General features: G+C 45.6%; 1 protein-coding gene and 1 pseudogene across 4 annotated transcripts in view; both read right to left on the bottom strand.

Annotated features, from left to right (window-relative positions):
- The window catches only part of itgb2 (integrin, beta 2), a 122,869-nt gene that overhangs the window by 79,425 nt on the left and 30,304 nt on the right, over positions 1 to 13,140 (bottom strand). For all 4 annotated transcript variants that reach the window (XM_088314957.1, XM_088314956.1, XM_088314954.1 and 1 more), the window contains exons 6-7: positions 5,752 to 5,922; positions 5,409 to 5,647 (exon numbers count right to left, since the gene is read on the bottom strand). In XM_088314957.1, coding sequence (XP_088171083.1) covers positions 5,409 to 5,647; positions 5,752 to 5,922 — 410 coding nt within the window. The remainder of the gene's footprint in view (positions 1 to 5,408; positions 5,648 to 5,751; positions 5,923 to 13,140) is intronic.
- Positions 214 to 2,288, bottom strand: LOC148323113 (uncharacterized; annotated as a pseudogene).

Below are 13,140 nucleotides of genomic sequence, written 5' to 3'. Positions count from 1 at the left end.
CAGTTGCCTCCATCTCACCCTGTCCTCTTCTCTCACCCCAACTACTTTCATGTCCTTTTTAACTACATCCATAAACCTCCTCTTTGGTCTTCCTCTAGACCTCTTGCTTGGCACTTGGAAACTCAGCATAATTCTGCCAATATACTCACTATCTCTTCTCTGGATATGGCCAAACCATCTCAGTCTGGCCTCTCTGACTTTATCTCCAAACCACCTAACATGTGCTGTGCCTCTGATGTACTCATTCCTGACCCTATCCATCTTGGTCACTCCCCAAGAGAACCTCAGCATCTTCATCTCTGCCAAGTCCAGCTCTGCCTCCTGTCTTTTCTTCAGTGGCACTGTCTCCAGACCAGACAACATCGCTGGACTCACCACAGTTCTATAAATCTTTCCTTTCATTTTAGCCGAAACTCTTCTATCGCACATCACACTGGACACTTTTCTCCACCCGTTCCACCCACCCTGCACACACTTCTTCACTACTTTTCCACACTCCCCATTGCTCTGGACTGTTCAGCCTAAATACTTAAACTCCTCTACCTTGTTGGTCTCTTCTCCCTGTCTTGCTCTCATATTCCTCTGTAGTGGCCACAACTCCACAACACCAGCACACCTCTCCTCCATTCCTTGGGCATCTTCTCACGGTCTAAGATCCTGTTGAACGACCCATTCAGAAACTGTACTGCTACCTCTCCTAGACACTTCCATACCTTCACAGATATATCATCAGAGCCAACTGCCTTTCCACTCTTCATCCTCGCCAATGCTCTTCTCACTTCCTCCTTACTGATCTTTGCTACTTCTTGGTCCACAGCAGTCACCTCTTCTTCTCTTCGTTCTCTCTCATTTTCCTCATTCATCAACTCTTCAAAGTACTCTTTCCATCTTCACATCGCACTACTGGCATCTGTCAATACACTTCCATTGCTATCCTTTATTACCCTAACCTGCTGCACGTCCTTCCCATCTCTGTCTCTCTGCCTTGCCAACCTGTATCGATCAGTCTCTCCCTCCTTACAGTCCAACCTTGCATACAAGTCATTGTAAGCCCCTTATTTTGCCTTTGCCACTTCTACTTTCACCTTCCGCTGCTTGTCCCTGTATTCCTGTCTACTTTCTTCAGTCCTCTCACTGTCCCACTTCTTCGGAGCTTACCTTTCTCTGGATCCATTTCTGCACCTCATCATTCTACCACCAAGTCTCCTTATCTCCTTTCCTTCCAGCTGACACACCAAGGACTTTCCTAGCTGTCTCCCTGATCACATTTGCTATAGTTGTCCAGTCATTTGGAAGCACCTCCTGACCATCAAGAGTACGTCTCAACTCCTTCCTGAAGGTCAGACAACACTCTTCGCTTTTTAACTCCCACCATTTCGTCCTCTGCTCTGCTTTGCCCTCTTTGTCGTTCTCTCCACCAGAGTCATCCTATATACTACCATCCTTTGCGGTCTGGCCACACACTCACCTACCACTACTTTGCAGTCGCTGATCTCCTTCAGATCACACCGTCTACACAAGATGTAGTCTACCTGTGTACTAGTTGTCCAGCCATCTGGAAGCACCTCCTGCCCATCAAGAGCCCGTCACAACTCCTTCCTGAAGGTCATACAACACTCTTCCCTTTCAACTTCCACCATTTCGTCCTCTGCTCTGCCTTTGCCCTCTTTGTCATTCTCGCTGACGTCCTTCAGATCTACACAAGCTGTAGTCTATCTGTGTACTTCTCCACTCTTGTAGGTCACCCTATGTTCCTGCGTCTTCTGGAAGAAAGCCAGCCATTTCCATCCTTTTTGCAAAGTCAACCACAATCTGTCCTTCTGTGTTCCTTTCCTGGATACCAAACCTGCCCATCACCTCCTCATCACCCTTGTTTCCCGCACCAACATGTCAATTGAAGTCTGCACCAATGACAACTCTCTCACTGCTAGGGATGCTCTGAATCATTTCATCAAGGTCCAACCAAAAGTTCTCCTTCTCCTCCAGCTCACAACCTACCTGTGGCGCATACCCACTAACAACATTGATCATCACATCTTCAATTCCTAGCTTCAGGCTCATCACTCGATCTGATACTCTTTTTACTTCCAGGACGTTCCTCACAGACTCCTCTTTCACAATAACTCCTACTCCATTTCGCTGCCAAAAAATTTGCAATGATTGTACAACATGAACCCTTCTCCTAAACGTCTAGCTTTTCTCCCTTTCCACCTGGTCTCCTGAATACACAGTATGTCCACTTTCTGCCTCTGCATCATGTCAACCAGCTCGCTAACTTTCCCCGTCATAGTTCCCACATTCAAAGTCCCTACTCTCAGTCTGAGACACTTTGTGTTCCTCTTCTCTTTCTTCCTTCGAACACATCTTTTTCTCCTTCACACATGCGAAATTTGCTGACAATAACTGCAGCGACTGTCAAAAATTTGGTACATTTTTGTTGTATTTTAGATGTATAAGTTAGGGTTGACGTGTCGAAATTTGCACAATTAAATGTGAATTGAACACATATTTTCTGTGCGTATTTATCAGAAATACTGTAAAAAATTAAGGGAAATGTGAATATTTAATCAAATAAATTTATGTGTACACCTTTAGATATTCACCCAGGGTCTATAAAATTTTAACTTGTGCTACTGTGCTCATTAAAAAGAAAAGAAATGTTAGTCTGGAGCTCTGTCTGCCTATGTTTAGGCAATAGAAGAAACGCATTGAGATTCAGAAATACAAAGATGCAAGGTACTAATGCAAAAAAGAACAGGAAAGTCCATAATGGGTTGGGACTGCTGAAACAGGCTGACTGTACACTGTGGACTTAGAGCATGCTGAATGGTCATCTGTAGGCACTCGATGTGGGACACATGTCCCTCCCTTGGAGGATTTTGTCATCCATGTGATGGCAGTTCATTCGAGTGTGTCCACCTTTCTGTTGGAATATATCTCCAATGCACTACTAAGCCAAACGGGGGCTGGTTATGCTCTTCACTATATTTGGCAGAACACTCGTTTGACATCCTGTGATGATAGCATTGGTGATCCACTAGGTTTTGCTGTGATTTCCTAAGCATTTGGAGATTCATTTTGTTCACCTTTATAGACTGAATTTTTAGGTGCAGCCAAGGCGGTGACTGTGTTTGTTTTGGCGACCTTAATATTACACACCTGCTTTTTGCAGATGATCTGGTTGTGTAGGCTTCATCAAAATGCAATCTTCCACTCGAACTGGAGCAGTTCACAGAAAAGACTGACATGAGACTCAGCCACTCTAAGCCAGGTCACAGATGAGATCTTGCCTCATGTGGATGATTTTAAGAACTGCATTTTGTGTAGGGCTGAACGATATTATGAAAAAAAAAAAACGTCATGATGACGTCAGCCGTTTGTATTCCGGTCTGAGAGCGTTTGCTAAATTGCTAATGTAACCGTCATCTTATTTTATGTCTAGATACATAGTGATTGAAATACAAATTATGCTCATAGCTGTTGGCTCTCCGCCGTAACGCGGTTCTAACCAGACTTCTATGAAGTCGACTGTACACCGAAGTATTTATTTTGGGTCCTTCCCTATTTTACTTTAGCGATTAGCATGCTTAGCGACCCCTCGTTCGCGTCCTTGTTTAAACCGTTACTTGTTAGTGGGGTCGTTTATTTGTCATCACGCAGCTCGTGATGCATATAGTACTACTAAAGTCCATATTGCTGCGGCGCAAGATAGCTTGGCGCCGGGCACTCAAGCAGCAGCGAAAGAAATTACGGCCGGGACAACAAACAACAGCACGACGTTTTTTTTTTAATGTATTTATTTTAAATTGGTCCTGGATGATCTGCTTCATGAATGTGAGACATAAACCGCAGCTTTGACGGTCTTGAAATCGCATTGTCTGAGATCGCAATTTTGGTCCCAAAATGATACATCGTTCAGTCCTCGCGGTCTTTTTCACAAATGAGAGAAAAATGGAGCGGGAGATTGTTCGGCGCATTGGTGCACCATCTGCCGTGATATGGCCTCGGTATTGGTCTGTTGTGATGAAGAAGGAGCTGAGCTGAAAATCAAAGGGCTTGATTTACCAGTCAGGCTAAATTCCTACCTTCAACTATGGTCACAATCTGTGTGTCCCACTGTGTGAGAAGCTCGGTCATTCAGCATGGGTTCAGATACCTCACTTGTTTGGTGTTTCGGGCAAATACAAGTTGGGGTAGGGCCCGAGGACGACCCAAGATACGCTGGAGAGACTATTTCTCCCAGTAGGCATATATACACTTCAGGATCCCACTGGAAGAGCTGGACAATGTGGCTGGCGAGAGGGAAGTCTGGGCTTCCCTGCTCTAGCTCCTGCCAGCACAACCTGACCCCGCATATGCGAAAGAGGATGGATGGATTGATGGTATTTTCCAAAGGTAGTAATAAGAATAAGCAATTTGCATTGCACTGCCTAATAAGAACATTGGGTCAAGTCTACAAACGGGTGGGCATTAGTGCAATTGTGCAGTCCTAAGATACAATACACACTACTACTGTACTTTTATCCAATGGTGTACTTATATTGACCAATTTTATAGTATTATAGTATTTTGTTTACCATTGCAGTACTTTTATCATTGCAGTATTTTTTATCATTGCCATATTTTTTCATCATTTCAGTATTTTTTTTATCATTGCAGTACTTTTACCATTTCAGTACTTTAATCATTACAGTATTTTTATCATTGCAGTATTTCCTATCATTCAGTATTTTTTATCATTGCAGCATTTTTATTTATTTTCCCTCTGTACCATGGACAGACAGTAGAACCGTTTCCTTACACTTGTATATATTGTGGGATGTAAGCGTGTATATACATGGGGATTTGTATATATACGTATGTACTGTGTATATTCACATAGGTTTGTTTTTTCTGAATGTCTGCTGCTAATGTTATACAGTAACGGCTACATTACGCCGCTCCCTCTGTGTGATTCATCTTTGTAACACTGCAAATTTATGGGACTAAAAAAGGACGTATTCATCTTTAACTGAAAAAGGATAAAGAAAAAAGCCGGACAAAGAAAAAAGCTTATGATACACTGCTTTCTCTTTGCGGTACTTCACATTTGATTTTGAAGCATTTATTCAGTAGGTTTCAGATCAGTGTAACCCCAAGTCGCATTTCACAACTGCTGGAGCTGTAACAAAGTGCTTTACATATGGTGTAATATAAATTAGCGGGAAATTAGAACACAAATCAAAACACATAAACACATACAATACCATAAGAACAGCGGAACAGCGACAGTCTCGTGTCGGAGTCGAAAGCTAAAGAATAAAGATGTGTCTTCAAACGGGTTTTAAAAATGGTTTAAGGCTCGCCTAACATTCAATGGTAGGTCATTCCATACAGTATATAGTTAATGTTAAACCTTGAGCCCTTACCCCACAAACAGCAGCCTGCATCATGGCATCAAGACTCCCTTCAGGAGAATCTAAATTCCCAGAAATTAACTGCTCTGTTACTTTTTCTTTGAACTCATCAATCCTTGGTGTCAAACTAAGCACATGCCGGTAGCCAAAGGTAGCTTGACACTGGTAATTCTCATCGCATGGCTTCTGCAATTTGTTCTTGTTGGTATTGGTGAACGGAAGGACCGTCTTATCAACAAAGGCACCAAAACCTAAAGTTATAGAAATGACATTAGTCCCTTATGTTTATGTTTCTAATACATAAACAATACTGTCAGTGTACAAAATCATTCAAGCTGTAATATTCTAACATTACCAATTTGAGCATGTTCTGTAATTTTCTTTAGAGCGGCAAAGAGATCGTTCCCAAGTTCTTTGACATTTTCTAAGTCATCTCTCATCGAGAAAGACAAATCCATCAGGTAGTAGAGATCCACTGGGTAGCCCTGAACTCTTTTAAATGAAACACTAAATGTGTTTGGAAGCCCTGTGCAGAAGCAGAGGAGGAAAACAAAAAATCAGCACTTAATACTCATGCACATAGTCATATGCTGGAGATTACAAACAGTCACATCATCCACGAGGAACACACAGTTATGCTTTCTCTCACTAAGTGTGAACGTTGGTCGCTCTTCTGTGTGTCACGCATATCACATAGAATCTTTTTCTGGGTTTTTTTGTCTAAATTACTCCTCACTAAGAAATGTGCAAGTGATTTGTAAGGAGAGTGGACATTGACTAGGTGCTGGAGGAGCAGCCGTACGGCCAAGGGCCCTTTCCCACTTTTCCAAAAGCAGCCCCCTTCTTCATGGAATGACCTCCAATTCTCAACCACACTTAACTCAATGAGTACACTAAAAAAAGATTTTTCAACAATCAAAGGATTTTTTTTCAGGTAATTCAACATCATATATGATAGAACAGTTGGGTCAACCTTACTGATCGTGGACCAAAACTTGCCCATTTCTTGATACAATAAAAAACTCTCGCCCCTTTTTACACATATACAGGGGTCATTCTTTTGCACCCTGATCCTAGGGGTTCATCCGATTGCCTTAACATTTCGGCTGTACCATATTAAGACGTAGGACAATTACTGGGACAAAAGTTGGTTGACAAAAATTGGTCAGAAAAGCCTCAAGACGTTGATCTGACACTATCCCGAATTTTGTGACTTTTCATCGAAGGGCGTGGCTATTACGATGCCGCCGTATTTTGATGGCTTTGTAGTTTCAGCAACGTACGATGTACAGGTGATGCTTTTTCTTCTATGTACAAATCTTAACATCCCCTCTGTGAGCTGTCATCGGACTGTGGTGGAGTGGTGTGTGTGTCCCAATGATCCTAGGAGCTAAGTTGTATGGCCATATACACACAATATTATGGCCTTGATGCCCCTGGCAGGGTCACCCATGGCAAACAGGTCCTCGGTGAGAATCGGGACAAAGCATGGCTCATAAGACCCCTTATGATGAGTACAATATATTAACTATTTTCCCTCGCCTGGACGCAAGTCACCGGGGAAGCCCTCTAGAGCCAGGTCTGGAGGTGGAGATCCTTGGCTCCGTGGCCAGGCCTGCACACATGGGGTCTGTCAGGCATAGCCCAAAAAGCCCCCAAATGGGTCCCCATTCCCATGGGCTCACTACCTGTGGCAGATGCCAAAGCGGTTAGGTGCCCTGGAAGCCGTGCGGCAAAAGGCACCGACTTTGGCGGTCCAATCCCCAGCCTCAGAAACTAGCTCTTGGGACATGGAAAGTCACCTCTCTCACAGGGAAAAGTGCTGGTGTGTGGGTGTGTGTGTGTGTGTGTGTGTGTGTGAGGCAGAGACATCCCGACAAGAGATAGTCAGTCTCACCTCCACCAGCAGCTTGAGCTCTGGTACCAGTCCTCTTGAGAGGGGTTGGACACTCTTCCACTCTAGAGTTGCCCAAGGTGAGAGGCGACGATCAGGTGTGGGCATTCTGACAGCAAGTATGCCCACTGGGGTTAGGCGCCTGAACATTGTGGTTTACCCTGTTGGATGAGAGGGTAGCCTCCCTCCACCTTAGGGTCAGGGGACAGGTCCTGACTGTTGTTTATGCTTATGCACCAAACAGCAATTCAGAGTACCCACACTTTTTGGAGTCCTTGGAGGGTGTGCTGGAGAGCGCTCCTCCTGGGGACTCGATCGTTCTGTTGGGGGACTTCAATGATCGCATGGGGAATAAATGAGACCTGGATGGTCGTGATTGGGAGAAACAAGCTGAACTGTGGCTTTAACGTAGTCGGTGCCTGTTTTGGCGGGAATACCCTAACCTGCTGGTGGACACTGGCGGTAAGGGATGCTCTCTGAATAAAGTTTACCATCAGGCATTTTTGGCCTGTGGAACTCCGGAGACAGCTGACAAATACAAGTTGGCCAAGCAGAATGCAGCTTCGGCGGTCAGTGAGGCAAAAACTCTGGCGTGTGAGGAGATCGTTAAGGCCATTGAAAACGCTCAGAGGAAATTCCTGTCCCATTTCTAAGAAGGGAGACTGGAGGGTGTGTTCCAATTACAGAGGAATTGCACTCCTCTCCCACCCTGGTAAGGTGGATTTAGGGGTGCTGGAGAGGAGGGTCCGTCAGGAGGTTGAATCTTAGATTCAGGAGGAGCAGTATGGTTTTCGAGGACCAGCTCTACAGCTTTGGCAGGGTCCTCGAGCGTGCATGGGAGTTTGCCCCACCATTTTACATGTGTTTTGTGGACTTGGAGTAGGCATTCAACCATGTCCCTGGCAGAGTTCTGTGAGGGGGTGCTTCGGAAGTACGGGGTACCAAGATCCCTAACTTGGGCTGTTCAGTCCCTCTACCACCAATCTTAGAGTTAGGTCCGAATTGTCGGATTTCTTTACAATAATAATAATAATAATAATAATAATAATAAATTTGATTTGGAAGCGCCTTTCAGGACACTCAAAGATGCTGTACAGTAAAGTACAAGAGTAAAAACACAATTAGGGTAGAAACATCAAAACGAAGAAACAAACTGGATAAAATACACTAAGTGGACGAGGGACATATCTGGATTAGGGAGAGTAGTTTGATGGGTTTTGAGTTTAGGTTTAAAAACAGGTAGGGTGGTACAATTAAGGAGGTCAGGTGGGAGAGAGTTCCAGAGCTGGGGAGCAGAGTGAGTGAAGGCTCTGTCCCCCATGGTGCAGAGGTGGGCAAGGGGTACAGTGAGTAGGACGGAGGATGAAGACCGCAGTGCGTGGGATGTAGTGGCAATATGGACGAGGTCGGAAAGGTAGGGAGGGGCAAGGTTGTGAAGATATTTAAAAGTATATTGAAGAATTTTGAAGAGGATTTGCTGATTGACTGGAAGCCTTAGGAGCTGCTGAAGGATGGGGGTGATGTGATGGGGAAAAGGCATTCTGGTGATAATCCTGGCAGCAAAGTTTTGAACAAGCTGAAGTTTATGGCTGGCGTTCTGGGAGAGCCCAAAGATAAAGGAATTACAGTAATCAAGGCGGGAAGTGACGAGCCTGTGGATAAGAATGGCTGTGGTGTGGTGAGTAAGGGAGGGGCAGAGACGGCTGATATTAAGGAGGTGGAAATAACAGGATCGGGTGATGTTGTTGATGTGGGATTGGAATGAAAGAGTACTGTTAATAATAATAATAATAATATTCCCTTTATTAGTCCCACAATGGGGAAATTCGAGATTCGAACCCAGGCCTCCTGGGGAGACTGGGTCCTGAACGCGGCGCCTTAGACCACTCGGCCATCCTGGCAGCCTGGCAGCCTGGCAGCTTGAGGATGACACATAGACTCTTGAGTGGAAGGGAAGACCAGGTGCTGTAAATGGATAGTGAATATCTGTCAACTTTAGATAGGGTTGATTTGGTGCCAATTAGAAGTAGCTCAGTTTTATTGTTATTTAATTTTAAAAAGTTAGAGGTGAACCAGGATTTTATTTCAGAAAGGCAGGAGGAGACGGAATGGGGAGGGAGAGGAGAATTTGGTTTGCAGGAGAGGTAGAGCTGGGTGTCATCCACAAGCAGTGAAAATTAATGTTAAATTTGCAAAGGATATGGCCAAGGGGGAGGAGGTAAGTTATGAAGTGGAGGAGCCCCAGGACAGAGCCCTGGGCCACACCAGTAGAGATGGGGGAGGAGACAGATTTGACGGACTTGAGCTGAATGAACTGGAAACGGCCTGTGAGATAAGAGTGGAACCAGAGAAGGGGGTTCTGGGTGATGCCAACGGAGAACAATCTGCCAAGGAGGATGTGGTGGGAAATGGTGTCAAAGGCCGCCCTCAAATCAAAGAGGATTAGGATGGAAAGTGAACCGGTAGAAGCTGCAATGAGAAGATCATTGGTGATTTTGATGAGAGCGGTTTCCGTGTTGTGGCGGGGACTGAAACCGGATTGAAAGGGCTTGTTAAGGCAGTTGTGGGTGAGATGGGCATGGAGTTGAGAAGAAACTATTTTTTCAAGGATTTTGGAGATGAAAGATAAATTGGAGATAGGGCAGAGGTTGTTGTAGTCTTTGGGGTCAGAGCCAGGCTTTTTCAGAATTGGAGTTACTGCTGCAGTTTTGGAGAGTGAGGGCACGATTCCAGTGGTTAATGAAGAGTGGATGATTGTTAGGATGAGTGGAAGCATAGAGGATGAGCAGGATTTGACCGGGGTTGTGGGGAGTGGTCCAGCTGACATGTGGAGGGCTTGGATTTGCGGATAAGGTTGGCGATTTCAGAGGCATCTGGGAGTTGAAAACAGGAAAGAGATTTATTTCACAGGAGTGATTTAGGTGCAGGAGATGGTGGGTGGGGCCGAGGTGCTACTGATTTTGCCGTTGAAAAATGTCATTAGGGAGTTACAGGTGTTGGTTGAGTAGAAGTGTGGGGGTAGGGAGTGAGGAGGCTGTAAGATTCTATTGAGCAATGAGAATGGTAATTTGATATTACCTTCATTGGCGAGGATGAGACTGGAGTAATAATCAGATTTACGTTGTGCAATGGAATCCTTGTCAGAAAGTATATCAGCCTTGTAAATGTCTTTGTGAATAGTGAGTCCAGTTTTTTTGTACAGTCGTTCCAGTCGGGTAGTCTTGAGCTTTCAGTGATCAGAGTCCAGTGGCAGTGGATGTGAAGGAGATTGACCGGGTTTTCAGAGGGGCAAAAGAATTTAGACAAGTCCTATAGCTAAACGAATAATCTGGAAACAGTGACTGCTGTGAAAGAGCAGCTGACAACAAGGGAAAGACCATGAGACGGCGTGGAAAGACAGCTGGCAGGAGGGAAAGACCCCAACGGGGCTGTCATGGGCTAGCTATCCATGACAGCAGGCTCCGTCACCTGAAAGTGAATAGAGTCACCCCACACGGCTACGAAAAGTCCAAAGAGGAAAATACCCCCTGAGTCTGCGAGAGCGGGGGCGGAAGATGACTCATCGGTTGACACCATGGTAACGAACCCAGGAAAGGAAAGGGCAACGAGGAAGAAAATCAGCACAGCACCTACTAAGTTAGCAGGAAAAGAGCTCCAGGTATGTAGCTGCGGATGGTCTAAGGTAACGTCCAGTCTAGGCCTTAAAATACATCAGGGACGGATGAAGTGCTTGAAGAAGGCAAGTCTGGGACCCCGCAATGACCAATATCTGTTAAGAGAAATGTTAAGTAAGGCGGGAGAAGCTCGGCGGCAGGATTCAACCCACAGTCCACTGAGCATCAGTACCCAAGAGGATGAGAGGAATTCAAGCACAACATCTGAGAACCTGGAACCTAGCCAGCCGCAGCCTGCTTTGGAGAAGAGCACCCAAGGCCATAGACCCCAAGTGAAGTGGCCAAAATCCAGCAGCAAGAAAGAGTGGGCAGCAATCGATACAGACCTGAGCAACATTCTGGATGAAATCAGAGGTACAGTGGTGAAGAAGTTAGAGAGGATGGGCGATTTGATCTACTCTTACGGAGCAGAGAGATTCGGAATAAAACATCAGAGAATGACAGAAACATCGTCAGCCCCACCCAAGTCCAGAAGACAGCAAGAAATCGAACGCCTTGTCAAAGAAAGAAGGAAATTGAGGAAACAGTGGAAGAAAGCCTCACTGGAGGAGAGAGTGGGTATTGACCTGCTGCAGATGGATCTGAAGGAGCGCCTTGGTACGCTGCGAAGAGCGGAAAACCTTAGAGTCAGGCGCAGGAGGAAGAAGAGTGCAAGAATGTCATTTTACAAGGACCCCTTCAGATTTGTGAAAGGGCTCGGATCACTCAAGGTTTCCAAAAAGGGAGCTGGAGGACCACCTGAGAGCAACGCACACGGACAACTTAAGGTACGAGCTAAGGGAGCTACCTTCGGACATGCCACCAATGGCCGTACCAGAGCACCATATGGACGACAGCCCACCAAGGTGGAATCAGATTGAGAAGTTGGTGAGGAAAGCAAGGGCAGCTTCAGCTCCAGGACCAAACGGAGTCCCGTACAGACTCTACAAAAATGCTCCTAAAGTCCTACGATTCCTGTGGAGGAAAATGAAGGTGGCATGGAAGAAACAAATCATCCCAAGGGCGTGGCGAAGAGCAGGGGGGAGTAATGATCCCCAAGGAAAAGCATGCCTCGACCATCGACCAATTCCGACAGATCAATCTCTTGAATGTTGAAGGTAAGATCTTCTTTAGCATTGTGGCTCAGAGAATGACGACCTACCTAAAGCAAAACAACTTGATTGATACATCGGTACAGAAGGCCGGAATACCAGGCTTCTCAGGATGCTTAGAACACACTAGCATGATATGGCATCAAATCCAATCTGCAAAAAGAGAAGGAAAAGATCTACACGTCTTATTCCTGGACCTAGCCAACGCCTTTGGATCTGTCCCCCATTCTCTCATCTGGACAGCCTTTGACTTCTTCCGTGTACCGAGCAACATCACAAACCTGGTCAGAACCTACTTCCAGGACTTGCAGGTTTGTGTTACAACAGCAGAGTATACAACAGCTTGGCAACCACTGGAAGTGGGAATAATGGCAGGATGCACCAAATCCCCGCTGGCTTTCACCATGGCAATGGAAGTTATCATCCAAGCTTCCAGGTGGGTTGTAGGAGGGCAACGCCTGCAAAACGGACAACAGCTGCCCCCTATTCGTGCCTACATGGATGACATGACCACCCTAACCTCTACCATCCCATGTACCAGACGTCTGTTGGAAAAACTTCACAACAACATAACGTGGGCACGGATGAAACTTAAACCCAGCAAATCCAGGAGCATGTCCATTGTCAAAGGAAAACTCGCGGACCAGAGATTCTACATCAAAGAAGCACCCATTCCGTTGGTGTCAGAACAGCCAGTCAAAAGCTTGGGCCGATGGTATGATGCAAGCCTCAAAGACTCGGACCAGAGCGATCAACTGAGGGAGGCAACCATCAAAGGACTTGTCACCATAGACAAGACATCCCTCCCAGGCAAGTTGAAGTTGTGGTGTTTGCAGTTTGGATTGCTCCCAAGGTTGATGTGGCCTCTAACAGTCTACGAAGTCCCCATCACTAAAGTCGAGAAACTGGAGAGGTCAGTCAGCTTCTACATCAAAAAGTGGCTTGGACTCCCACGGTGCCTGAGCAACATCGGATTATATGGACATGGTGCGCTGGAGCTACTGGTCTCTGGCCTCACCGAACAGTACAAATGCACCAAAGTGAGGCTAGACATGACCCTGTCAGAATCCCAAGACATAGCCATA

This window comes from Idiotropiscis lumnitzeri, chromosome 14 (assembly GCF_059441095.1).
Source record: "Idiotropiscis lumnitzeri isolate Australia: NSW breed Sydney's pygmy pipehorse chromosome 14, RoL_Ilum_1.0, whole genome shotgun sequence".
NCBI classification, from domain to species: domain Eukaryota; kingdom Metazoa; phylum Chordata; class Actinopteri; order Syngnathiformes; family Syngnathidae; genus Idiotropiscis; species Idiotropiscis lumnitzeri.
Note: the sequence above shows the minus strand (reverse complement) of the source record. Positions and strands in the feature narration are given on the sequence as shown.